The sequence below is a fragment of the Myotis myotis genome, unplaced genomic scaffold (assembly GCF_014108235.1).
Source record: "Myotis myotis isolate mMyoMyo1 unplaced genomic scaffold, mMyoMyo1.p scaffold_m19_p_18, whole genome shotgun sequence".
NCBI classification, from domain to species: domain Eukaryota; kingdom Metazoa; phylum Chordata; class Mammalia; order Chiroptera; family Vespertilionidae; genus Myotis; species Myotis myotis.
The window spans coordinates 26655213-26682203 of NW_023416322.1; the positions used below are offsets into that span (position 1 = coordinate 26655213).

A 26991-nucleotide genomic window follows, 5' to 3' on the forward strand; every position below is an offset into this window, starting at 1 on the left:
TCTATATCTCTCCCTTCCTCTCTGTAAAAAATCAATAAAATATATTTTAAAAAAAAAAGAAGAAGAAGATTCCTAGGTAAGCCACTATTTATCTACAACTTATATTACTCAAGAAGTTTTTCCCCCAAAGAACACTTTTTTAAGTGATCATGGTATGCCTGCTTTTCAGTTCAACAAACAATTGTGCAATACTCTCTTCTACAAGGCAGTGTGTTAGACTCTTGATACAAAATTAAATGTTATTTTCCTGCTGAGAGTAGCATTAACTTGCTGATACTTCTAATGGTAATAGCTAAGTCCTTTAAATAGTAATGCCTACTTAATTCTTATAACAACCCTAGGAGGTCAGTGATATACCCATTTTACAAGTGCAGAAAGTGAGGCTTAGAAAGATTAGAGTGAACGCAACATCACACAGCAAATATATTCAGATTCTAGTTCAAATTTGAATTAGAATCTGAATACTAGTGTGTGTGTGTATGTATATAAATTTGGTGGCTGGAATAAAAGTAATATGTCAACAGCTGAATCAGGATTTCCCAGCTCCCAACTCAGGGAGAAAATAAAATAAATAAAAATAAAATGGAGTAAAAAAATCAAAATAAATAAAAATACTATATATATATATATATATATATATATATATTGTTTTTTCACTTTTTTAAGATAATACATTTGTATTGCTTTATTTAAAAAAAGAAAGAACGGAAAGAAGAAAGATATATAGAGAGAGGGAATAGGCCAAAATCAGCATAATTACTGGTAACTTTCGGATAAAATTATCAATGTATGTTCTGATATATAGGTTTTACTGAAAATTAATGGTGAGAATACAGAAAAGATCATTCTTGCCTGAAAAACTGAATGTGTATTTGTGCTAAAATTGACGTTTAAGTAGACTTAAAGCTTGGAATGAGATATTAGTATGCCAACTTGTGCAAACAGGCTTCACTGTATGACTCTTAACACAGACCACCAGGCTTACTTCACACTATGCTGGTCCAACCTGACGTTTGCCTCTTTCTTTCTCACACTTTGTTTAAGAAACAGGCACCTAATCAAAGTTAGCCCTGATTATAACTTGGAAGTCATTAACAAAGCCCATCACCATCATGTGCTTGGAATATATGGTGCAAGAGGAAGTTGAGATGACTGTTTTCACCCACTCGTAGTGCCTCATGGAGAACAGAAAGCCCATCCATTTGGTATCTGAACCAATCAGATTCAAGGTCAGCAGTCAGGTCTCAACATAGCAGTCATTATTAAATGAAAATGGGGCTTGAGATAAATGACCCTTTGCAGCTGAAGAAATATTTAAACCCATAATTTTCAAGTTAAGTCATTCAATTTAACAGACGGAAAGGCTGGAGTGACCCTTGAAGGACTTTTCCTGTCTTATTGAAGAGGGGAGGAAATCAACTGGGCTGCTTGGCTCTCATTAGGGGGTTTGACTTCCCAAGCATTTAGAGTCTTTTTAAAAAAATGCATTCACATCTTTAATAAGGGGAGTAATGTCCCCATCTGTTTGGGATGTGTGTGTGTATACTTTTCTCATTTCCTTCATTTATGTCAATTGAAGAAATTATAAAACATTCAAGTTCATTTCAAACGTTCTCCTTTAAAATACAGCAGTGCTTGATTTCACATACTTTAATATTTCAATATGACTTCAGGTTGGTAAAAGTGCATAGACACTAACTAGGCAAATTAATCTTTGCACATTTTCCCTAACCAAACGACGTTAGATAATTATTAATAAAAGAAAATGAAATCATACTTCTTTTTTTCTTTATTTTATTTCCCGTCACCATTTATCCCCTTTATACCCTCCTATAAAATGAGGGGGAAATAGTAAGAAAAAAATCTGTTCTATTATCACTAAAGTAGCAAGAGAGTCTTCTTGTTGCAAAATTTCCATCTCAAATGATTTCGATGGGGCACTTCTGTAAAGATGAAAACTGTACATATATCGTCAATTAAGCAAGCTGCCCCAGGCCCTGGGAAAGCAGACATGAAATGGTGGAGATGGCCGAAGGTTGTCACTAGAGACTAGGGATTAGAACCTGGTCAAAGCAGCAAATAAAAAAAAATTTAAAAAGCTCTTAAAAGAACCTGACAAGGGAAGTTTAAATCTTATTTAAAGGGTTGGGTTGGACTAAGCCTTGAAAAATTCAATCCTCCAGAGGACTATATCTCACTAAGAAAGCTCCATGTAAGTTTATCATGTATCCAACACCTAGACATTGGGCCTCGGAGACCACTAGGATAATATTTCCTCTGGATTAGCACTGAAGCTTGGAAGTGACATTTGTAAGAGGCAGGCTTTAAACTCCAGGGCGTTTCCGATTACAAAATGATCATTCTGGAGGGGGAAAGTGCTTACTGCAGAGAGAAGTTGCTGTGATTTATGTCTTGTAGAATCTTCCTTTTGCACACCAAGTTACTTCCTAGAATAGGTGTGTTTTGCTTTCCCTTTTGTGCTTTAACTAAAGTTGTCTTTTGATTGATAATAAGGGCAGGGGGTATTCGTTTCAGTGTGTTTTTATTTTTTCAGTTCCGCCATGTCCAAAAGAATGATGGTGCGAATCCTAGTTACAGGTTATATCAGCAATTAAACTGTGCACATCATGGGAAACATCATGAAATGCCAACACTGGGCCAGTATAGCCTCTGAAGCTTTACTGACAGATCCTTCCCTGCGCAGACTCAATGGACCTCTCTCCAACTGCTCTCTCTGATGAAAGCCAGACAACAATGAGGTGAGACTGAAAAGTTGTCCCTCCTTTACTTTTGGTCCATCTGTCAAGGTCTCTGGGATCTCTGTAAAGTCTCCTATTGTTCCACGTATAAAGGGTACTTTGGATGAATAATATCTAGTGACAGCCAATGTGATAAACTACCTGACTCCCCTGGGTCGTTTTCCTAGGCTGGTTGTCATAGCTCGTTGGCCAGGATGTATGTTTTGAGCAGTTGCAAACATGGACAGGTTTGGGGAAATAATTTAAAATAGTGTATCTCTTTATTTACATTTGTGTGCACACATCCAGGGCATCTAGAGAATAAGTAGACAGATTTGCATTTGAAGCCAAAGGAAGTTGGCTAACTTTGGTTTCACTTCAGAACTGCAGGCTGGATACTAATTGACTCATCTATTTTATAAATCTGTGAGACCTGCCGGTAGTGGGACTGAGGAGCAGATCATGGCTGAATCACAGCAAATCCATCACCCCTGGTAGAAAAACAACTCTTAGATTTACTGAGTAGGTCAGTAGAATGAGTGTTACACAGAGAATTCTTCCCTCTCAAAAATAAAATAAATCTTGAAGCCAAATGTCATAAGCCAAATATGAAAAAACAATAATTTTTTTATATTTCCACATATTTTATAGAATAAGGATTAGAAACCTGGCATGAAGAAATTCCTGGCTTCAACTCACATATCCACTCAGTCCTCACCTCACTTTTTCTTTTTCCATCCTTCATTTCCTGTTCCTATCCTCATCTCCTGCACTTTTTTCCTCTGGATTCTGAAAGTTTTTATTGAAACCTGAGAGTCATAGTCAGTTCTGGAGTTTTAGGAAAGTTCTGCATACACTCAGAGCACTTTTACCAAATTTTACAAAAATTTAGGATATACACATTTTTAGAAAACTGAAAATTGGTGGTTCTTAGTTAGGCAACTCTCGAATCACATTTAAAATCAGCATTAACTTAAGTGATAACAGAATTATATAAAATTAATATTAAAAATGGTGAGTGAGCCCTGGACGGTTTGGCTCAGTGGATAGAGCGTCGGCCTGCGGACTGAAGGGTCCCAGGTTCAATTCCAGTCAAGGGCATGTACCTTGGTTGCGGGCACATCCCCACTAGGAGGTGTGCAGGAGGCAGCTGATGGATGTTTCTCTCTCATAGATGTTTCTAACTCTCTATCCTTCTCCCTTCCTCTCTGTAAAAAATTAATAAAATATATTTTTTTAAATGGTGATTGAAATAAAATTCCAAATCTGAAGAGCCAGCCACATGAGGCAGCTATTAAGAACAAGAGGAGGACAAACAGAACATAGGGTATGCAGATCAGCTCTGACTTTATAGAATTTATTGCATCTCATCTAATGGCAGTTGGGAGGGGGGAACACACAAAATTTAAAACACAAACAGTTTGGGGGAACCATGGAACATTAGTGGTGGAATAGATCTAATATAGAATGAAAGCTGATGCCAAAAACTATACATCCATTTAATAATAGTCTTTTTTTCCTAATTTTTTATTTTTCAACTACAGTTGATATTGAATATTATTTTGTATTTGTTTCAGGTGTGCAACTTAGTGGTTAGACACTCATACCCTACAAAGTGGTCCCCCCAATATTTCAAATACCCATCTGCCACCATACATACTTATTATAATATTATTGACCATATTCCTTATGCTGTACTTTACATCCAATGACTATTTTGTAACTACCAAGTTGTAGTTCTTAATCCCTTTATCTTATTTACCCAGCCCCTCACCCCCCCCCCCACCCTTCTGGCAGTTATCAGTCTGTTCTCTGTCTAAAAAAGTTGTGGTATATACATATACAATGGAGTATTATTCAGCCATAAGAAAGAATGAAATTTTAACCATTTGTGACAGCATGGATGGACCTAGAGCAGCGGTTTTCAACCTGTGGGTCGTGACTCCTTTGGCAGTCAAACAGCCCTTTCACAGGGGTCGCCTAACGCCATCCTGCATACCAGATATTTACATTATGATTCGTAACAGTAGCAACATTACAGTTATGAAATAGCAACAAAAAGAATTTTATGGTTGGGTCACAACATGAGGAACGGTATTTAAAGGGCCAGAAGGTTGAGAACCACTGATCTAGAGGGTATTATGCTAAGCGAAATAAGTCAGACAGAGAATGACAAATGCCATATGCTTTCACTTATATGTGGAATCTAAGTATCAATATGAATAAACAAAATAGAAACAGGCTCATAGATACAGAGAACACCTACCATGATAGACACTGTACTAGGCACTAGGGGTCAAATAGTGAACAAAACTAATCTCAGTCCCTTACCAACAGGAAGCTGACAGTCCAGTGGGGGAATTAGCAAGCTGACATACTTGGGAAAGCATGCGTCTCTGTGATGAGTGCCAAGGAGAGGCACGCATGCCATGAGAGCCCGTCAAAGGTGGATAGGCTCTGCTCAGGGAACACTTTCCTGAGAAAGTCACCCTTGAGCTGAACGAGACTGAGGAATAAGCAGGAGTTAACTAAAGCATAATTAGAAGGGAAGAAAGCTGCTCTCTATTAAAGTAAAATTTTGGCAGTGTTTCTGTTGTGTTGTTTTTTCATTAACATAACTCATCGACTTAATAGTTGTTAGGACTAAGATTAGAGGATATTAGAAGCAGCAGTGTGAATGGGTGATAACTTTTTCTTCTGCCCCCAGCTCAGTTGAGGTATAAGTGACCAATAAAAATTGCATATTTTCAAGGTATACAGCATGATGTTTTGATATTTGAATACATCGTGAAATGTTTAGTCGTTGACGTAGTAATCATCTTACAGTTTCTTTTTTTTTTTGGAGGGAGTGGGAACAGTTAAGATCTAGTCTCTTCACAAATTTCAAGTATACAATACACTGTTATTAACTATAGTCACCCTGCTATACATTAGTTCTCCAGAATGTATTCATCCTGCATATCTCACACTTTGAAATGATGCCTGTTCACTCCTCCGTTCAAAGGGGCCTCCTCAAGCCGCTTGCAGGGTTCGGTTTCCAGGCTCTCTCCCACTCTTAGAATGTTGCTTTGACCCTAAAGCTTATTAAGCAATGAAAGAATGAAAGAGCATTCCACGCAGAGAGAACAGCTTTTGCAAAGGCCCTCTGGTTTAGGCAAGAAGCAATCTGTGCTAAGTTTTATAGATTGTGTCGAAGAATTCTGTCTTAATTCTCAAAACATAGGAAGCCATTTAGGGCTTCTGAAGCAGAGGTCAAGAAGGCTGACATCACCAGGCTTGCACTTTGAAAAGATTCTTCTATCTACAATATGGAAAACAGATGGAAGGATGAAAAGTTTGACTGTGAACATAACCTTTGCCTCAGAGATGTTACTAAAATGAAGGCCTCTGTCACATTATTTGGAAGAAAGATACAATAATCACTTCTCAGTTTATTTATTCAAATGACGTTTATTGTGCACCTATGTACTGATTTGGTACTAAGGCTAGATCAGTGACAAAATAAAGTTCTCTGCCCTCCTAGAGCTTACACGATAGACAAAATATAAAAGTAAGTAATATAACTGGGATGATCAAGATAGTCCTCTTTGAGAAGGTGTGTTTTAAGCAAAGACTTGAAAGAAGGAAGGTGTGGCCTTGCAGATGTCTAGGTGAAGAGACTTCCTGGCCAAGGAGCAGTCAGTGCAACGTTGCTCAGGTGGGAGGCTACCTGGCATGTATGTGGGACAGCTGGGAGGTCAGTAATGGTGGTTCAGACCATCATCATCTATGCCCTTTCCACGAAGCTTCCTAGAATTAGACATCTTTGAAACAAGGCAAGATATGGAACAGACAACACTACTTCAGGCTATAGCCAAGTATTTCAGACTCTGAGGCAATCTTGGTTTAACTGGTGCCCTATGCACAGATATGAGTAGGATGAAAGGTGAAAAGCCTTTAGAATCAAGACCCAACATGAAATAGTAAGAACAAAGTCTTGCATTTGCATAGGAAGTGTTCGTTTACAAAATGTGTTTATAGACAGTTCCCAACTTAGGATGGTTCAACGTAAGACTTTTTGACTTTAAGATGGTGCAGAAGTGATATGCATTCAGTAGAAACCATACTTCACATTTTGAATTCTTCTCTTTTTTCAGGCTAGCTGGGAAATCTGGGCAAAGGGGTGAGCTGCAGCTCCCAGGGAGGTACTCCAGAGTGAACAACCAATACTCCACAGTGGACTGTGTTCCCAGTGGTTTTGTATACTGAGCATGTTTAAGGTAGGCTAAGCTAAGCTATGACATTCAGTATTTTGCATGTATTGAATGAATTTTTTACTTCTGATATTTTCAACTTATGATTGGGTTTATTGGGACATAACCCCATCATAAGTCAAGGAGCCCCTATATATTTATTATACCAATTCACTACTTCAACAATTGTGTGAGATAAGTAAGACAGAAGTATAGATTTAAAAATTGACAATATGGACAGTGTCTTTAAAAATGTTTTAGCAACAATGTTTGAAAGATTTTTTTCTTTTATTTCTTCTCCTCTATATTTAGATACCCTTATCAAGTGACCTTCATCTAAACAGGATTTGAAAGAAATATACATAGTGACATTTTACTACTTACACATTGAGGTCTCATTTAAGCCTAAGGTATACATACACATGAAAATATTTATATACAAGTAAAGCTAACACAATAGGAAGAAAATATTGTATACCCAATCTTTCTCAAGATTAGTATCAAATCTGCTTACTTCAGGACTTCCCTACTCTATCTTTTCTAACTTCTTACTATAAGTATTAACACTATGCTTGGAAGCAAAAATGTATCCAGTATGTAAACTTGAAGATGAATGTCTACACAATAAATCAACTATTTTCCCAGGAGAGGTGGAAGACTTTGAAAGGCAGGTCAGCAAGAGAGGAAAAATCCAGAGAAAGCAGAATGTGTGAGCTAAGTTACAGTGAGCATCGTGCCTCTCACTAACGCTTATTGGTACTTGTATCTTGATTTGGTCAGCAGCGCCTTAATTTTATGAAATCATATATAGTACTCCCACAAGGAGTTGTGATGAGAGAATGACAGATAATACACTCACACTTTAAGTCCCTGAAAAAAAATTAAATGATTCATGAATGATGTACTTCAGTCTACTCTGTGATGAGAAGCAGTAGTTAGAACTGGTTAAGTGTAATGGGCATTAATAGCATTATAGATATAGAGAGGTACATGTTAAAATATAATCTATGAAATAAAGTTATGCTAAACTTGCACTGATTTGGTTTTTATGATGGTGTATAAGACCATATGGCCATGACATCATCACATGAAATTTAAATCTTCAGCACCATGGCCAGCATCTATTTTGCTCATAAACTTCTGTATATGCTAACATTTAATGTCAAAGGTTAGGAACTCCGTTGGTCAACCAATCAACCATCTATTTAATTCCTGAATTTTTTCTTCTTCCATCCAGGCTCTGGTTTGAATGATCAGCATAATCCTATATTTATAGTAATACTATATGCAATTCACTTTGTGTGTGTGACATGCCATTGATTTGGCTCCAATTCCTGGCAACCCTATGAATGAGTGATGCCCCCAATGTCCTGTCCTCAGTAACCCTGTTTGGTTCCTGAAGACTCATGCCTATGGCTTCTTTTATGGAATCAATCCATCCTGTATTGTCCGCTTTGCTAAGCCATTAACATTAAAAAAAAAAAACCAACCCAAAGTTGATGCAGTCCTATACTTTAGAAAGAAATGTTTATTCTAAATATGTACCTTTATTTTAGTGTTCAGTATATGCTAGTTTATTTGATTTACTGACTTTACTTATTACAATAACCCTCCATTGAGTGTAAGACAAACTGCTTTAGGAACTAAAATGGCTGAGAAGGAAGAAACAAATGTGAGAAAGACACAATTCTGTATCTCAAAGAATTCATACTCTACTGGGTGATAAATACAAGGGTACAGCAAGCTATCGCACTGTAATACGGTCTAAACAAAAGTGCTGGGGGAGCCTAGAAAAAGAAGAAATTCATTCTATTTTGAAAATCAATATCTATTTTCCCGGGAGAGGTGGCACTAAAAGATAAGTCAAACTTTGAAAGGGAGATGAGCAAGAGAAGAAAAATCCAGAGAAAGCAGACTGTGTGAGCTAAGTTACAGAATAATGAGACGACACAGTAATTTGGTATTTTTGAAGCAGTCTTATATGACTTGAAAAGAGAAGTAGTGGCCCGGGCTAGATTGGCTCGGTGGATAGGCCTTCGGACTGAAGGTCCCAGGTTCAATTTTGGTCAAGGGCACATGCCCAGGTTGTGGGCTGGATCCCCAGTGTGGGATGTGCAGGAGCCAGCCAGTCAATGATTCTCTCCCATCATTGATGTTTCTGTCTGTCTCTCTCTTCCTCTCTGAAGTAAATAAAAATATATTTTAAAAAGAGAAAGAGAGATGTTGTGGTGGGTAGACTGACAAGATAATGAGGAGAGAGATTGGAAAAGTCCCCCGATGGCATGCTAACATCAAGCAATCCAATTCGTATTCTGATGAGGTTGTGTCCTTGCAAGGATGGGCACCAGAGAGCTCTCTTTCCACATGCATATGCCTTGGACAGGCCATGTGAAAGTGCAGTGAGAAAGTGGCTGTTTACAAACCAGAAAGAGTGTCCTTACAAAGAGCTGACCCTGCCTGAGCCTGGTCTGGCCTTTAAGAATGGTGAAAATACATTCCTGTTGTTATGAAAATACAACTTCTCTGACTCCAAATTCCAAGCTTTTCTTGTAGTACCAAGTATTTTTAAATCTAGTGATCTAACTGAATAAGAAAAATACACATGAAACAGAGAGGAAAAGACCACAAGTGATAAAATGTTCAACTAATTATAATGAAATGTAAAAGAAGGGGTATTATTAGAGATTTCAGAAGATTAAAGGATTGGTATGACTTTGGCTAGCTAGATGGTAAGGAGATGGTTGGGTGGAAGTGGTAGAGAAAATATAGTATAAAAAAAGCAGAAATTAGTCTGCAGGTTTGGGCAGAAGGCGCTCATATTTCACAGAAGAACTGGGATCTGAAGCAAGATTAGGAAGGTAAGAGACAAGTTGTGGGCTTGGGATGGTAGCAGAGCCTAGGGGCCAGCAGGAGAAGTACATCACAGTGGGAATCACCTCCACCCTGAGGAACAGTGGAGATTGGGTTACATCTAGTAAGATGGAACACCTTTACCTCAAGAGCCATCCCTAATTCAAGAGGCTCCTCTGAGACAGGAGCTCTACCAGAGGATACCTCACTAAAAAGGAATGTCTAGCAACGACAGCCATGGCCCAGAGTGAGGAAGCTCTTTAGGAATTAGGAAGCAGAAAGAACTAGAGAGGCTAGGAGCTTATGGTAGGGATGGGTACCACAGTGCAGTAAAATGGACCAGGATTTGTTCTAATCAGGTGTGGTGAGGCCAGCAGATCAGGAGATGACTGCCACTGGAAAGACAGTTTATTACCTACAATGCCCTAGAAGAGGGGTACTCCCCGGCTTGCAGGGTCCCACGGGGGAAATAAACCCGGAGGTGAAGGAGAAAAGGGAAACTAGAGGAATGAGTGAGGATAAGTACACTTAGCTTAGTATCAGATAGTTTGAGTAATTTTGGTGGGCTCTGGGCTATAGGGGTGGTCCCTGGTTGTCTGGTCCCTGGCCCTGGGTGACTTAGAGCAGAAAGACTATTGGCTTAATGTATGAGAATATGATCAAGGAAGCGATTGAAGGTATGGGCAAGTATGCTCATAGGCAAGTATGCTATCTCTAGGAACTAGGTAACCCTGGGAGAGGCAGTCCCTCTCTGAGTCCTCAGGGCCCCCAAAATGTCAAATGTGGAAAATAAAAAAAATATGAATAATATACAAAATACTATCCAAAATGTGCAGCATGAAAGGGTAAACTGAAACAATAGGTAAAGAGTCAGGAGCCAATGTGAGCCTGATATCGGGGTCTTGAAACAGTTGATTTAGCCACTTGGATTCCGACAGATAGGTCGGTAGATAAATAGATAGATAGATGATAGGTAGCTCCTCCCCCCCTTTTGTTTTAAAGGGACCATAGCTTTCTCAAACTAAGTTTGAGGACAGCCCATAGGTCAACGGTTCTCAACCTGTGGGTCGCGACCCCTTTGGCGGTCGAAGGACCCTTCACAGGGGTCGCCTAACGCCATCCTGCATATCAGATATTTACATGACGATTCATAACAGTAGCAACATTACAGTTATGAAATAGCAACAAAAATAATTTTATGGTTGGGTCACAACATGAGGAACTGTATTTAAAGGGCCAGAAGGTTGAGAACCACTGCCATAGGTGGTTCTGTAAATTTATGAATACATTCAAATAACTGTATTTTCAGAAATTCTTGAAGTTATTTAGGCCTAAGGAGGGTGTCATACGTCACCAAATCATCCCTTCGTGGGTTGAAACAATGTGCTTCCAAATTTATAATTATATTCAGGTATCGACTTACTTAACGTTAATTTCAGTCTCTGGCCCAGTATCTTTTAATTCTGAGCATATATTTAAAACAGACACGATTTTAAACCACATTTTATTAATGGGCTCTGTTTTCAATGAGTTTCTTTGTTTAAGTAATGCTACTTTGTGCTTTATTTGGTTAAAAGCTGTTTAAAATCCCTTGAACCTCAAATGTAGTATTATGTCTTAATGCCATTCTCATTTATGGAAATATATGTGGAGAAGCAGAAATATTTATTCCCATTCTTTTTTCTTTTTTCTGTTTGGTCCCCCAAAGAGAGCTAATTGCGCTTCTTTAAAGCAAAGTGACAATTTTTGATACAGATTTATTTAATTTTTTTTAATTACATAGAATAATCGAACATGAGCGTTAATGAGAAACATATGTGAGGCTTCAAATATTCTGGAAATGAATGCAAAGCAACATTCCCATCAACACGGGTCAGGTTTCCTGGCCTGTTTCTGCACATGCGAAATCAGAGAGCTGAGCGGTGAGCCTAGGTGTGTGACCGTTCATGCCTGAGGGTATATCTGTGTGTGTTGTGAAAGGCCTCCTTCTGCTCCAGCTCCCAGCAGCCTCGAGAATCAACCTTTTACATGGAGCAAGACACACTCCAGGATATTAACACTCTACCGTTTCCAAGAGCCTCTGTTCACACCAGCTCCAGAGGAAACACCATGAAAGAAGGAGCCTCAAGCTGCTAAAAAGCACACAAAGCAACAAGGAAAAACAGTTCCAAATCTCATAAAAAGTGGAAAAGTCCTCAAGAACAACTGCCCATTTGTTCCGAGAGTGCCCACAGAGCAGGAGGGTAAATAAAACTCAGTACCTGTTAGATTTATGGGCAAATAATCATTATCTACTACGTGTAGATGAGTGAAGGATAATTTTATGCAAACCACATAAGTAAATTCAAACAGTGCGAACTAAGCCTGCACAGTGAGAGCAGGAAGTTCAGGGAGGAAAAAAAATAAGGAAATGGCATTTTCTGTGTGGTGTATCACCAACCTGGGAAATCCATTATAGAGCCAAAACCTGGAACAGGATTTTATAAAGGCACTGGTTTGAAATAGAGCTATGCATCCCCTAGGACTTGTACGGTGATTTCATACCTTCAGCAAAAACTCTGCTCCCCAAGATCTAATTACTAATTGGCCTTACGTAGAGGATTATGCAGAATTAGTAAATTGGAGTTTTTACATGACAAGTGTACAGTACAAATTCTTTGGGGGCCTTCATGGCACATTCAGTTTTTCAATGAATCAGTTTCTGTCAAGTATCAGGAGCCAAGCACCCTACCCAATGGAGCTGGGATTTTATGCACTTGTGTCTCAGAACTGTATGGCTTTCTAATCAAAATAGTGGTTTTATACGATTTTTCAAAAGCAGGACATTTGATTTTAGCCAAGTTTAAAATCTCTTTAAATTTGGTGGGTTTTAAATTGGAAAGTGAAACCAGGGTTTTTCAGGTTTAGATTTCATTTACTCCTTATCGAATGTGGTTCCCTGGGTGGTAGTGAAGATGAAAAGAAGGCTTTTAAAGGATTATATTATGCCTATAAATAGATTCATTAAAATAAGGGCATCAGTTTACCTGATTCCATTTGAAAAGCATGTGAGTATTAAAACACTGAGGAAAATGTTCTTAGAGCAGGACAAGTGTAGGTTTTACTGAAACTAATTTTGTTTAAATGGTTTTGCAGAATTATAAAAACTCCAGTGACTTCACACTTTGGCATAGTAACATAGCATATTAAATGAGATTGCAGAAGCTTTGAAATCACAACAAGTGGGTTTAAATGTAGGCTCTGGAGGAAATAAGGGAGAATCGAAGAAAGGAAAGAAGGGAAGAAGAGAGGGGAGAGGGACGAAGGATGGAAAGAGCACAAACTCTCTCTCTCTCTCCCTTCCTCTCTGTAAAAAATCAATAAAATATATTATTTTTAAAAAAGAGTATATCTGTGCCAGGCACTTTATCAAGGTGCTTTCATGTGTATTTATCTCCTGCTGCTAGATGTGTGATCTTAGGCAAATAACTTCATCTCCATGGGCCTCAGGTTCTATATATATATTTTCAACCAGGGCTCAGGGCCAGCCGGCCAACCTCCCTTGTCCCCTCTCCCCAGCCCGCCAGGCCCCATCTGCCCAATTGGAGCAGGCGAGCCGGACCCCACCCATGCACAAATTCATGCACCGGGCCTCTAGTGTGAATATAAAGCACCTGCTGTCAGCTCTACTAGGTGAAGCAGTCTACTGTCTAGGACTAGCCGTGGGCAATGTAATGATGTTTACTTTGAATTTATATTAGTTCACACAAACACTCCATCCATGCTTTTGTTCCGGCCCTCCGGTCCAGTTTAAGAACCCATTGTGGCCCTCGAGTCAAAAAGTTTGCCCACCCCTGGTCTAGGACAGTGATGACAAACCTATGACACGCGTGTCAGAGGTGACACGCGAACTCATTTTTTTGGTTGATTTTTCTTTGTTAAATGGCATTTAAATATATAAAATAAATATCAAAAATATAAGTCTTTGTTTGACTATGGTTGCAAATATCAAAAAATTTCTATATGTGACACAGCACCAGAGTTAAGTTAGGGTTTTTCAAAATGCTGACATGCCGAGCTCAAAAGGTTCGCCATCACTGGTCTAGGAACTCTCAAACCTGACCCATCAGAACAGGGCTCCATAACTTAGCAAGAAAAATACAATAGAAGTCAAAGAAAGAAGACATAGATAAAAGTGGAGAAGGGGAACAGTGGTAGGAAATCTCAGAAAACAAGATGCTATATTTTAAACACTGTAGGCAAACAGCAGAAGAGGAATGTCTGTGAAGTGAGAAATGCTACTGCTAATAGTGGAGTTTAACTTTGCTTCTTCCATTTGGCTAATCAAAAATTCAGAGCCAAGAACTCTAATTCAAGCAGCTTATTTAGAAAGTCAAGAGGTAAAAGAAGGACCCTTGGAGCTTAGGAGGAAGAAAACAAAGGTATACTCTGGAAAAAGAAGGTGTGGGTTTGCTAGAGAGAGAGAAAGCGTGATGAAGAACTTGCCTTAAAGGTTTTTATCTGTTTTTTAAAAGCGAGAATTCTAGGGGCGGTCTCAGGAGCCTCTCAATAGAATATTCATCAGCTTTCCAGGTGTGCCTCCTCAGGGTCTTAGTCTCTCCTGATTGGTCGGTGGGGTAACTGGTCATTGCATCTGGTCCTGATGTTAGCCATGGCATGACTTCATCTGGTTTTGCTGCTTTTCTGAGCCTGGAGCTGAAACACAACTGAGGCCTAGGTGTTATCTCTAGTTTGACCAAAACTCTGTCTCTGTGGCTAACAGACCCGAGGTTTTGATCCTAAGATTATTTGATGTTGATCGAACCTCGTTGTCCTGAGGGCTTATTGCTCAAGGTAGTGGTCACACCAGGCCGCATATATCTACGAGGGCTTGTATGGGATTCCAGTGAGGCTTGTTCTTCCTCTAAGGAGTTCTAAACTAACAACATGCTAAGGGAAGAAAGGTCACCCTGGAGGTGAGGTCCTAGCCCAGTGATGGCGAACCTATGACACGCGAACTCATTTTCTTGGTTGATTTTTCTTTGTTAAATGGCATTTAAATATATAAAATAAATATCAAAAATATAAATCTTTGTTTTACTATGGTTGCAAGTATCAAAAAATTTCTATATGTGACACGGCACCAGAGTTAAGTTAGGGTTTTTCAAAATGCTGACACGCTGAGCTCAAAAGGTTCACCATCACTGTTAGCCTATAATAGCTGTTTTCTCAAATTTTGCCCATTGCTAGGCACCTGGGACTTTCCACCCTGGTGACTGAACCTATGGTTCCTGCTCTGTTCATGCTAACTGCCTACTCTATCACTACTACTTTCTAAACGTTCAGGGGAGCTAATTTCATAAAAATATTAACAACAAAAAATGTATCGAGCTCAAATCCCATACAATTATGATGAAGTTACACCAGGAAGACATGAAAGAGAGCAAAACTGTAACTTATTTTGAAAGAACCCAAACTATATTAATGATATAAACATGAAATAATAACATAAATCCAAAGTAGTAAAGTCAAAAATAAGCCGATATGAAGAGCTTCCCGTGGCCTGTTTTGCTTTTTCTTTGCTATAAGTAAACCAATCAGCAAAATGAAATAAGGTCAGAATGGTTGAGTAGAGTGTGTGTCCCTTTAGTTTATATTTGACTTTCCAGTTCAGGCTTTTCATGTTTGTTCAACTTTAATGATATTATAAACTCAAATGTACTGGCAACAGAATAACCTTGGAATCAATCCTAGCCCAACATCTCAAGATCTAAAAACAAAAGGTATTTTGGGAGCCATGAAGATATTTAATATGGCAAAATAAAGCCAATCTCACTAAAAATGTTTAAGCTGTCTGTTAATACTTCCTGAACTCAGATGGAGGAATTTTCACCAGCAAGTCCTCTTAGTTATGGTGGAGATTATTTGGTAGGGTCCAGTCAAGAGAACATTTAAAAGAAAATGCATATCACTTGAAGAAGAAAAAAATGTAGTAAATGAACACTCAGCATTTTGTGTACTTTGTTGTTGTTTTTTGGTGATGGTATTCTAGCACTTTTTATTCGGAGAAATGTTGATATCCTCTCAACTGACTCCTTTAGAAAGAAAAAAGTTCATATGCCAGTGAAGGGGAGAGGCAGGAAGAAGATTGTTTCGGGAGAAATATTTTACAATTTGTCAAACTTGGAGTAGCATCATATTTTTCACCTGTCCCTCTTAAAAATAAAAGGTACTGTGAACAAGATATTGATGTATGAATGAAAACAAAATGAATTTTAAATGTTTTGTCACTAACGCACACAGAAAAGATTCTGACCTTATTTCAACCATTTCTCAGGGTCTTTAATATACATCTGGTTCCTCTCCTGATATAATAATGACTACCTTGAAGAGACATGGATTTGGCAGAAAATTTCCAAAGTTAGAAGCAATTCTGTTTCCAATATGCAGATATTTTTATGACATGAGTGCTGTCTACACATAAAAAAATAATGAAAAAAGGAAGGCAAGAAGGAAGAGACGGGTGGGAAAGAGAAAGGAAAGAAAAATAAAAGTTTTAAAATCAAACAACATATGATTTAATTTCTGCCCCGCATATAAAAGGCTGAGATTATATCATCCATTGGAATATAATCTATTTCAACTCTGGGGACACAAATTCATGTCCCACCCACCTTCAAAGTTATTATAACTGGCAGTTGTTAGGAAGTGGTCCGGAATGCACTGGCAGTTCTGGTTCTGTTCTTCATGACTCAGAGGGTATGTCACAATTCTTATGTTATGGCACTATCTTTCTTGAAGAGATGAAGAGAGATGCTTCTTGGTGACCAAATAGCTTTCAACTCATTACAGCAGAGGTGTGTATGGCAGTAATTGCCCTGTGCTTTCCAACTCTAAAAAAAATTCAAATTCTGCTATTAACGTTTCATAGAAGACACCTGGTTGTTAATTTGGCAATTGCTTGAATTGATCCCATCTAGACTGCTTCTTAGCTCTGAATTGTGCCTGGAACATATAATGTGCACTAAACAAATGTGTGTGTAACAAGAGATTGGGTTTACTTAATATCTCTAACTCAAATGAATAGAACTGAAACTTCTATTATTGTGAGAGTTTATGGAACTGAAGCAATAAATAGAAAAGAGATGGTGTGGCAACTTCTTTACAAGAACAAAATCAATAGATTGCCATTATGACAGTCATCAGTGTTCATTATTTGTTTACTTCCGAGTGACTTTGTGTTCCTTGAAGGCTAAATTAATACCTGTAAAATTATTAAAGAATGATAATGGCTTCTGAACTTTTCTAAAGCCTATGCTCAAGTTTAAAGTAACAGAAAAAAACACTTGACTTGATATATAGATGTGTGGAAATATGGCCGAGTTACCAATTATTTGTTCTCTGACTGCCTGTTTATGGACTTGAACTACTTTAGGGCAAGGTCTGTGTCTCATTCTCTTATAGCCTAAATTCTTGGATGAGTGCCTTTTGCAGAATAGGCATTAAATGTCCACATTCATTTCTACAGGAATACATTATAGCGCTATCCCAGAATGTATTGTTTCAAATTTCATTTATATATTCACTTTGTGTGTATGACTTTAAGGATCATCAGGTTGACATATCACACAACTATCTTCTCAAAATATGGTTCAAGCTGTAAAATAACCTGGGGAAGGAGAAAAGCCCAGAGATTAGTTATTCATTTTCCTAGTGGGCCACCCTCTGTCCTGACCTTTGGAGTAACCCAATAATGTTACTATTGTCTTATGTTTTATTGGTTGAAAATAGAGGTTACCACCATCAAGAAGAGGTTGTATTTTAAAGGATCCTTTTAACTGAAATCTCCTTTGTATTATTAGGATGTGCAGTGTGAACTAAAATTAATTTGGAAAGTGAGAAGATGAGTGCATTACTAGCCAGTGGATGTGGACTCTTTGGACCACAATGGCCATTTGATGACATCCCAAAGGCAGTCACAAGGTAAGAAAGGATCTCCTGAGAGATCTTAATAAAATAATTACTTCTGGTAATATACAGAGAGCTTAATTGACTTGTTCAGAGTTTCATGATTAATATATGGTTTTCAAACACCTAGTTGATAACAATTACCAGCATTTAAGTGATAATCACCCTGGTATAAATTTATATATGCCCTGTCATTTGACATTACAATAACTTTAACACCTATGAATTATTATCCTTATTTTATAGATGATAAAACTGAGGCTTATAATGTTTAGCATGCTCAAGATCAAGAGTAAATAAATGGTGGATCATGTACTCTCACACAATTCTGATTCCAGAATTTAGGCTCCTAGCCACCACCAAGACTGTTCCAAGTGTTGAATAGGTTGATTTCTTCATTCAAACAATTTATAACCTATCGGGAAGGAGTGGGAAGAAGAGAGAAATGCTAAATTAATACCTATAAAATTATTAAAGAATGATAATGTCTTCTGAACTTTTCAGTTTATGTTTGGAGTTATTTAATTTCATTATATTATATCTAAGCATGAATTTCTCTTGTTTATCCTGCTTAGGTTTCATGTCATTGATTAACTCAGGACATTACTCAGTCCTTAAAGTACTGTCTTATCTCTATTCTATTTTTTTTCTAGAAGGCTTATGGCCCCTTAAATGTTATCCTTTCTATCCCTTAACCTCTTCTATTTATGGTCTTTTTCTCTTTATCTCTTTGTGTTATTTCCTCATATTATTCACAAATTTTCTCTTCAATGATATTTAACTTGATATTTAATTCACCCACTTAATTTACTACTTTTTGCCTTGTTTGTTACAGTCTTTAAAACAACCACATTGAGGAATAATTTACATACAAAAAAATGAGTGTGCTTAAGTATATAGCTTGATCAGCTTTGACAAATGTGTTCAAGTCCCTCCGCCCCCCACCCAGCCTGACTTCAGTCTCTCCTCCATCTGTGCCAGGAACAAGCCACCACTGCTCTCTGTCCTAATAGATTAGTTTTTATATTCAAAAACTTCTTATATGAGGAATCAAACCATGATTCCTTTATCATATTTTTTAGATTCATTCATGCTGTTGCATACATCAGTAGTTTAGGATTTATTTTTTTAATGCTGAGTAGTATCCATTATGTGGATATCCCACAATTTGTATCAATTGACTTTGATGTACATTTGGGTTGTTTCCAGTTTTTTGTTATTATGCCTAAAGTTGCCATGAACATTTGTGAACACCAGTGTTTGTGGACGTATGTTTTCATTTCTCTTAAAGTAAATATCTAGGGTCATGTAGCAAATGCATGTTTAGCTGCTGAAGAAACTGCCCAACTATTTTCCAAGATGGTTGCATCATTTGCATTCTCACAAGCAATGCAGAACTCTAGTTGCTCCACATTCTTGCCAATGTTTGGAATTGTCTGATGGTTTAATAGTAATCATTATAGTGAGTGTTGTGGTAGAAAAAATAAGGAACTCCCCTCCCCCCAAGAAAGATGTTCACATCCTAATCCCTCCTACCCTCTTGCTACAGACTGACAGCCTCTCTAGTTCAGTCCCAGTTTCAGTTTATCTCTTTGTTGCACTAGTTTTCAGTTCTTTCTTTCTGACTCTGGCATTGCCTCTAAATTACTTGTTGTTATTGTTGATGTTTTAAGCTCAGGTATGCTTTTTCTTTCATTCCAAATATTTATTCAGTACCAACTATAGGAAGGATGCTGTACTAGGCATATATAAGTGAATAAAACAAAATCTCCAATCTCAGGGAGCTTACATTACAAGAATGCTTGTTATCTGATCTATGCATTTTAATGGATATTGTGGTCTGGCAACTTTAGGTATTGTGGGAGTTTTAAAGTAACCTAGCCATGCATGATAACTTGTAAAATGTTATTATCAGTTTTAAGAATGAATATTTGGGAATAAACATAAAATAGGAAGGACAGTTAGGGAAGAATTGCAATATTCCAAGTAAGGTATAGTTAGACTAGTAGGTAGAAGTGGGGACGAGGAAGAAAAGCTGGATTGCAGGAATATTTTGAAGGAAGAAGTGGTAGGATTTTGTCATAGTTAATAAGAGGGCATGATGCCAGGGAAGATGTCAAAGTTAGCTCCAATTATTCTTCCCTGGAAGACTGAAAGAATGACTACAACACTGTCATAAATAGTGCTGCTGGTGGGAATGGATGGGCAGTTAAAAATAATATCTCTTAGTGAGTGTCTATATATTTTAATATTCCATGTAGGACATTGCAGTAACTTACTGTATTTGAAAAAGGCAGTGGAATAACTATGTAGGCATGGTCGTAAGTGACTGAAAATAAAGAACTAGAAGAGATTGACAGGATTATAGGTGAGGAGAGGGAGTGGAGGTACCTTCTTTGTATCCATAGAGCCTGGTTTGGTGTTTAGCACAAAGCTGGGCCTCAATATTTATTGAATACATTAATGTGAGTCATTTGCATAGATGTGACAGCTGAGCTCATAGGATTAGATGTAAAAGCAGACATTTACTTGCTAAGGTTCAAAGACATTCTTTCTTCCCTTTGGTTTGCACTGTCAACAGTTGCCTGCCTAAAAGGAAACAATTCTCAAAGTACCTTGATTTAGGGACAATTACGGGAAGAGGTGGAGTTTCACGCGGTTTTTGTGGGGGGTGGGGATGGAAGGGGGGTCATTCTAGAATCTAGACCTAAGATACCAAAGTGGAATGTAAAGATTTGACTCTGAATCAAAGTTGCTGTTCATTTTGCACAAGTGCCAGACTATCTGCATTAGCTAGAGCTTCTCAGTGCAGTCCCTTTTCCACAATGTCCCCCCAAAATACAAACCTCACTTGACAGGTTATTAACCGAGGGCTGACTGACTGCTCTATTGCATTCTCTAAAGAAAAGGTTAGTGGATTCCCTTTTCCTCTTTTCAAGCCGAGGACCTGAAATTCTAATTTGAATAACTGGGATGATTCTTTTTAATTCCCATCTTCAAGGGGGCGGTGACCAGGACGCCACACCTTAACCATTGACGCCCAAATCTGCTGCAAAAATCTTCACGCTCTGCTCCGGGGTGCGTCAGATTAGTCCCAGGGTCCAGCAGCTCTCACTGCGCCTGCGCTTTGTGGCGCTGCAGAGCGGGCGCAGGCGCCTTGAGGCGTAGCTGGGTGAGGCGGAGCTGACTGCGGCGCCTACAAGCCGGTCTGGGCGGCTCCAGTGTTTTGGGGCCTGGGAACTGTGGGAGGAGCCGGCGGCCTCACCTTGGTAACCACATCGCTGCCCGGGCTCGGTCTTGCAGGCCTCAGCGCTGTCATCGCCTTTGGGGGCCCGGGGACATTGGCCACCGTTTCCGGAAGTAGCTCTGCAGGCCTCTTTGAGGCACCCCCATCCTCCCCACGCCGCCGCCGCCGCCGCCATGCAGGGGGAGGACGCCAGATACCTCAAAAGGTGACTCCCCAAGGCACAGCCCCGCCCTCCTGGCCGGGGACCCTGAGATATTCTTAGAGGTTTGGGGGTTGGCCTTGAGGTGTCACTGGGCAAAGCGAGACCTACGCTCCGCAGAGAGGTGGACACGGGAGGAGTCCCAGGAAGGGAAGGGAAGGTGCATTGGGTGAGAGGTTCTGCAGCCGCCCACCTGCCTCCGAGGGGCCTGGAGGACCTCGGGGTAGCTCCTGGCGGCGTCCCCGATTTCGGGGGGAGGGGCTAAGGACGAGGAAACCCGGCTACCCGTGCCCCTCTCCCCCTTTCTCATTCCAGTTCGGCATTTCCCCTAACAGGTCAATCCCCTGGGGGCCTGGAGATGAGGTCTCCTGGCGCTTATGGCCCCCCCCCCCCCCCCCGCCTCCAGTTCGGGGTCCCCTGCCCTCGGGTTCTGACATGATGAAGGGGAGAGAAGTGGTGGCTTTTCACTGACGGGAGTCTGGACTGAGATGTTGCTCTCCAGCCTGTGTCTGCTTTCCTCCTCTGCTTCATCCATTTGACTGCCGTGTGTGTGTGTACGGTGTCCTTTTTATAGGATCGTAATTATCAAGACGTTCGTCCAGAAGCTTGACATGGAACAGGCCGTGATTATTTAATTTTAAAATATTTGTGGTATCAGTGACTCTTTTAAAGAACACTGTAAATCTGTGGGATTATTGGTTTGACTCCTGTCAAAGATAAGGTCATCCCTGATGAATAGGATACCTCTCAGTGGACCAAGAGTTACTAGTGATCCAATAGAAAAAAACACCTTAATTAGGACGCTCCATTCTTAAAGTCCCTGTCACATGTATTCTTTTGGACACCGTTTCCTTATATAAAAACGGAAAGCAGGGCAAATATTACCTTATGAGAGGGCCAAATGTGAAAATGCTTTTAAGAGATAAAACATGCATGTAGGGTGGTGGTATTATTATAAGTTACAACATGCTTTTACTGAGTGTATTTATCCTGGCGTGGCAGGGCCCTTATCATTACAGAAAGATCTCATCTTAAAAGGGATTCAAACAGTTGTATAGTCAGCCAACCAATCAGCTAACTGTACTGTCTTTGCAGGACTGGGGCATCTATTGCCTGCCCTTCTCATTTTTGAAAAGGATATGTAGTCATAACAAGTATTTATTTCCTCATTGATTACATTGATCTTTTCAATTGAAAATTTGGTGACAGAAGAAAACAAATTCTTTCAACTTTAATATAAGATTGTTCTTGAGCAGTGGTTCTCAACCTTCCTAATGCCGCGACCCTTTAATACAGTTCCTCATGTTGTGGTGACCCCCAACCATAAAATTATTTTTGTTGCTACTGCATAACTATAATTTTGCTACTGTTATGAATCGTCATGTAAATATCTGATATGCAGGATGTATTTTCATTGTTACAAATAGAACATAATTAAAGCGTAGTGATTAATCACAAAAACAATATGTAATTATATATGTGTTTTCTGATGGTCTTAGGTGACCCCTGTAAAAGGGTTGTTCAACCCACAAAGGGGTCGCGACCCACAGGTTGAGAACCGCTGTTCTAGAGCAAAGAGCCACTGTTACAGCATTAGCTTATTTTCATGTAATAATACAGTTGTGCCAGAAGGTAGTTTTTTAGGCATACTTACTAGTATAATTACAGGGCAAACGCCCCGGTTGCAGGGTCCATCCCCAATCGAGGGTGTGCAGGAGGCAGCTGGTCAATGATTCTCTCTCATCATTGATGTTTCTCTCTCCCTCTCCTTTCCTCTCTGAAATAAAAAATAAATAAATAAATATATTTTTTAAAGTATTAGATGAATGAGACATACTTTCCCTGCCTTTATGGTGCTTAAAATGTAGCAAAGAATACATATTTTAAACTGTATATTACCAGAAATAATTATTTTATTGTGTTTATGAGAAGTGATATAAGTATATTATAAATATGTGGCCTGTGTAAAGCTTTTTTCACACAGTATACTCAGCATTTATCCATGTTTTGCATTCATCAATACAGTACTTCATTTCTTTTAATAGCTGAATAATAATATATGTTATGGATACAGTATATTTTGTTTATCCATTCATCTGTTGATGGACATTTAGGCTGTTTCCATCTATTGGCTATTATGAATAAAGCTACTATGAACATTCCAGTACTAGTTTTTGTTTAAACATCTGTTTTCACTCTTTCGGTATGTTTTCAGTTGTTGCTGGGTCATATGCTAATTATATGTTTAACTTCTTGAGGAACTACTGAACTGTTTTTCACAGTGGCTGCACCATTTTACTTTCCCACCAGCAATGTATGTGGGTTCCAGTTCTTCCCATTCTTGCTAGCACTTAACTTATTTTTTAAAAATGTGGCTATTCTGATGGATGTGAAGTGATATTGTAGTTTTGGTTTACATTTCCCTAATTACTAGTGACATTGAACATCTTTTCATATACTTCTTGGCCATTCTCTGCCTTCTTTGGAGAAAAAAATCTTTATATTTTCTGGAAATTGGTTCCCTATCATATCCATGATTTGCAAATATTTTATCCCACTCTGTGGATTGTGTTTTCACTCTCTTCATAGTGTCCGTTCATATGCACAAGTTTTAAATTCATATTTTGTTTAGTTGCTTTTGCTTTTTTAAAAAGCTTTACATGATCATTGATTTTTAAATTCTAGTCCCTCCCTCCCCTTTGTCAACCCATCAGCTCATTCTCTATACCTATGGGTCTGTTTCTGTTTTTGTTTTTTTTACTTATTTTGTATTTTTAGATTTTTATTGCTGATATGTACCACATCTTCTTTATCCATTCATCTATTGATGGAAACCTAGGTTGCTTCCATATCTTGGATATTGTACATAACGCTGCAGTGAACATAGGGGTGCATATATCTAGTGTATTTGTTTCCTTCAGACAAATACCCAGAAGTGGAATTGCTGGATAATATAGCAGTTCTATTTTTAAGTTTTTGAGGAATTACCATACTATTTTCCATAGTAGCTGCACTAATTTACAATCCCGCCAACAGTGTATGAGGGTTTCCTTTTCTCCTCATCCTTGTCAGCACTTGGTATTTGTTGATAGCACTCTGACAGGTGTGAGGTGATACCTCATTGTAGTTTTGATTTGAATTTCCCTGATGATTAGTGATGTTTAGCATCTTTTCATGTCTGTTGGCCAGCTGTATGTCCTCTTTGGAGAAATGCCTATTCCAGTCCTCTACCCATTTTTAAAATTGGATTGTTTGTTTTTTGGTGTTCAGTTGTATGAGTTCCTTATATATTTTGGATATTAACCCCTTGTTGGTGTATCATTTGTGAGTGTCTTCTCCCATTTGTAGGTTGTCTTTTTTTTTTTTTTCCTAGAATGCAAAACCAGCATTAGTAGGTTGTAGAAAAGGAGTTCAGAGATAAGGAGATTTATTCAGTTCAACCCATAACATTCAAAAAAGTAAATAGGATTTCAAAATCATTTTATTCTTCCAATTTTTATTTTTAATTTTTGAAACATCTTTATTTTTCAAAGTATTACATATGTCCCCTTTTTCCCCCCATTGACCTCTTCTAGCCCACCCCCGAGCTACACCCCAGGCCTTCACCACCCTATTGTCTGTGTCCATGAGTTATTGATATATTCATGCAAGTTCTTTGGTTGATCTTTTCCCACCCACCCTCCCCCACCTTCCCTCTGAGGTTTAACAGTCTGTTCCATGCTTCTATGTCTCTGGATCTATTTTGTTCATCAATTTCTTTTGTTTATTAGATTCCACATGAATGAGATCATGTGCTGTTTATCTTTATGACTGTCTTATTTCACTTAGCATAATACTCTTCAAGTCCATCCATGCTGTTGCAAATGGTGTCTTTTCATTTTGTTGATGGTTTTCTTCACTCTACAAAGCTTTAGTTTTATGTAGTTTCATTTGTTTATTGTTTATTTTTTGTTTCCCTTGCCCAAGGAGACATATCCAAAAAGATACTGCTAAGAGCGATGTTGAAGAGTTTACTGCCCATGTTTTCTTCTAGGAGTTTTATGGTATTAGGTGTTACATTTAAGTCTTTAATCCATTCTGAGTTTATTTTTGTGTAAGGTATAAGAAAGTGGTCCAATTTAATTTTTATCATGTATCCAGTTTTTCCAACATCACTTATTGCATGTTCTTTACCCCATTGCATGTTCTTGCATCCTTTGTCATAGATAAATTGACCATATAAGTGAGAATTTTCTATTCTCTGGGCTCTGTATTCTATTCCATATATCTATATGTCTGTTTTTATGCCAGTACCATACTGTTTTGATTGTAATAAATGAGCAAGGTATAGCCTTCCATTTATTTGTGTCTTCTTCGGTTCTTCCGTGTCTTATAATTTTCAAAGTATAAGTTTTTCACCTCTGTGGTTAAATTTATTCCTAGGTATTTTATGCTTTTTGATGCAGTTGTAAATAGAATTGTTTTCCTAAATTCTCCTTCTGATAGGTCATTATTGATATATAGAAACACAATATATTTCTGTATATTGATTCTGTATCCTGCAATTTTACTGAATTCATTCATTAGTTCTAATAGGGTATTATTGGTTTTTTGGGGGGAAGGGAGGTCTTTAGGGTTTTGGTTGCTTTTGATGTCATTATTTAAGAAACCATTCTCAAATCCAAGGTCATGAAGTTTTGCCCCTATGTTTTCTTCTAAGAGTTTTTTAGGTGTGGATTTTAAATTTATGTGATCCATTTTGAGTTAATAATGTGCTGTGCAGCAAGGGTTTAATTTCATTATTTTATATACCCAGTGTCTTGGCACATTTGTTAAAGAGATTGTTCTTTCCCCCAATGAAAGGTTGTCACCTTTGTTGAAATCAATCGACTCTATAAATAGGAGTTTATTTCTGGGCTCAGTTCTATTCCATTGATATATTTGTCTACCTTTCTGCTAGTACTTCACTGTTTTGATTACTGTAGCCTTTGTAGTACATTTTGAAATTGGAAAATGTGAGTCTTCCAACTTTGTTTTTCTTTTACAAGATTGTTTTGGCTACTCAGTATCCCTTGTGTTTCCACATGGATTTTATTATCTCTTTTCCATTTCTGTAAAAAAAGCTTTGAGAATTTGATAGTGGTTATATTGAATCTGTAGATCACTTTGGGAATGTTGCCATTTTATGTGAATGTGATTTAAATGCATGTTGACCCAGCTCACTTGTTTTTGGAACTAGAACCTAGATAAGAACCATGGGCATTTTATGAGTTTTTAATCTATCTATGCCTATTTTTATTTTACATTGCAGGAAAGTTAAAGGAGGAAATATTGATGTACATCCATCAGAAAAAGCACTCATTGTTCAATATGAAGTGGAAGCTACCATTCTTGGAGAAATGGGGGATCCCATGTTGGGAGAACGAAAAGAATGCCAAAAAATGTAAGTTTTCTTTCTTTGTGTACATTTTGAAAGTAGTGAACCTTATACAAACTTTGTAGAAATCTGATATTATTTAAATCTGCATAGATGATAAATCTTTATGGCATTCTTCTAGACATACTTCATTTTAGTGAAGCAGAGACAACATTAAACTATAGATGCAGATATATTTAGAGAAAATCATGTCTATGTACATAATGGGAACCTACTAAAAAATACCTATTCTGACTTATTCCATTTAGTAAATGCATATAATAGAATATAAGCTACAACTTGTGAAACCAATTTTAGGGTATGTTTATGTGGGACTTTTTAGCTTAATTTAGGAAATTTGTATTTTCGGAGATCCTGTGTTC

The 26991-nt window shown here is 38.2% G+C and overlaps 1 protein-coding gene across 3 annotated transcripts in view; it reads left to right on the forward strand.

Annotated features, from left to right (window-relative positions):
- Window positions 1–2554: 2554 nt before the first annotated feature.
- The window catches only part of KIFAP3 (kinesin associated protein 3), a 131950-nt gene continuing 107513 nt past the window's right edge, over window positions 2555–26991 (forward strand). For 2 of the 3 annotated variants that reach the window (XM_036343401.1, XM_036343403.1), the window contains exons 1-4: window positions 2555–2759; window positions 6875–6997; window positions 17662–17782; window positions 26504–26635. In XM_036343401.1, the coding sequence (XP_036199294.1) occupies window positions 17703–17782; window positions 26504–26635 (212 nt within the window). In that variant the 5' untranslated portion in view covers window positions 2555–2759; window positions 6875–6997; window positions 17662–17702. Of the gene's footprint in view, window positions 2760–6874; window positions 6998–17661; window positions 17783–20924; window positions 21220–26503; window positions 26636–26991 lie in introns of those variants that run through there. The other variant, XM_036343402.1, reaches the window with a different exon arrangement.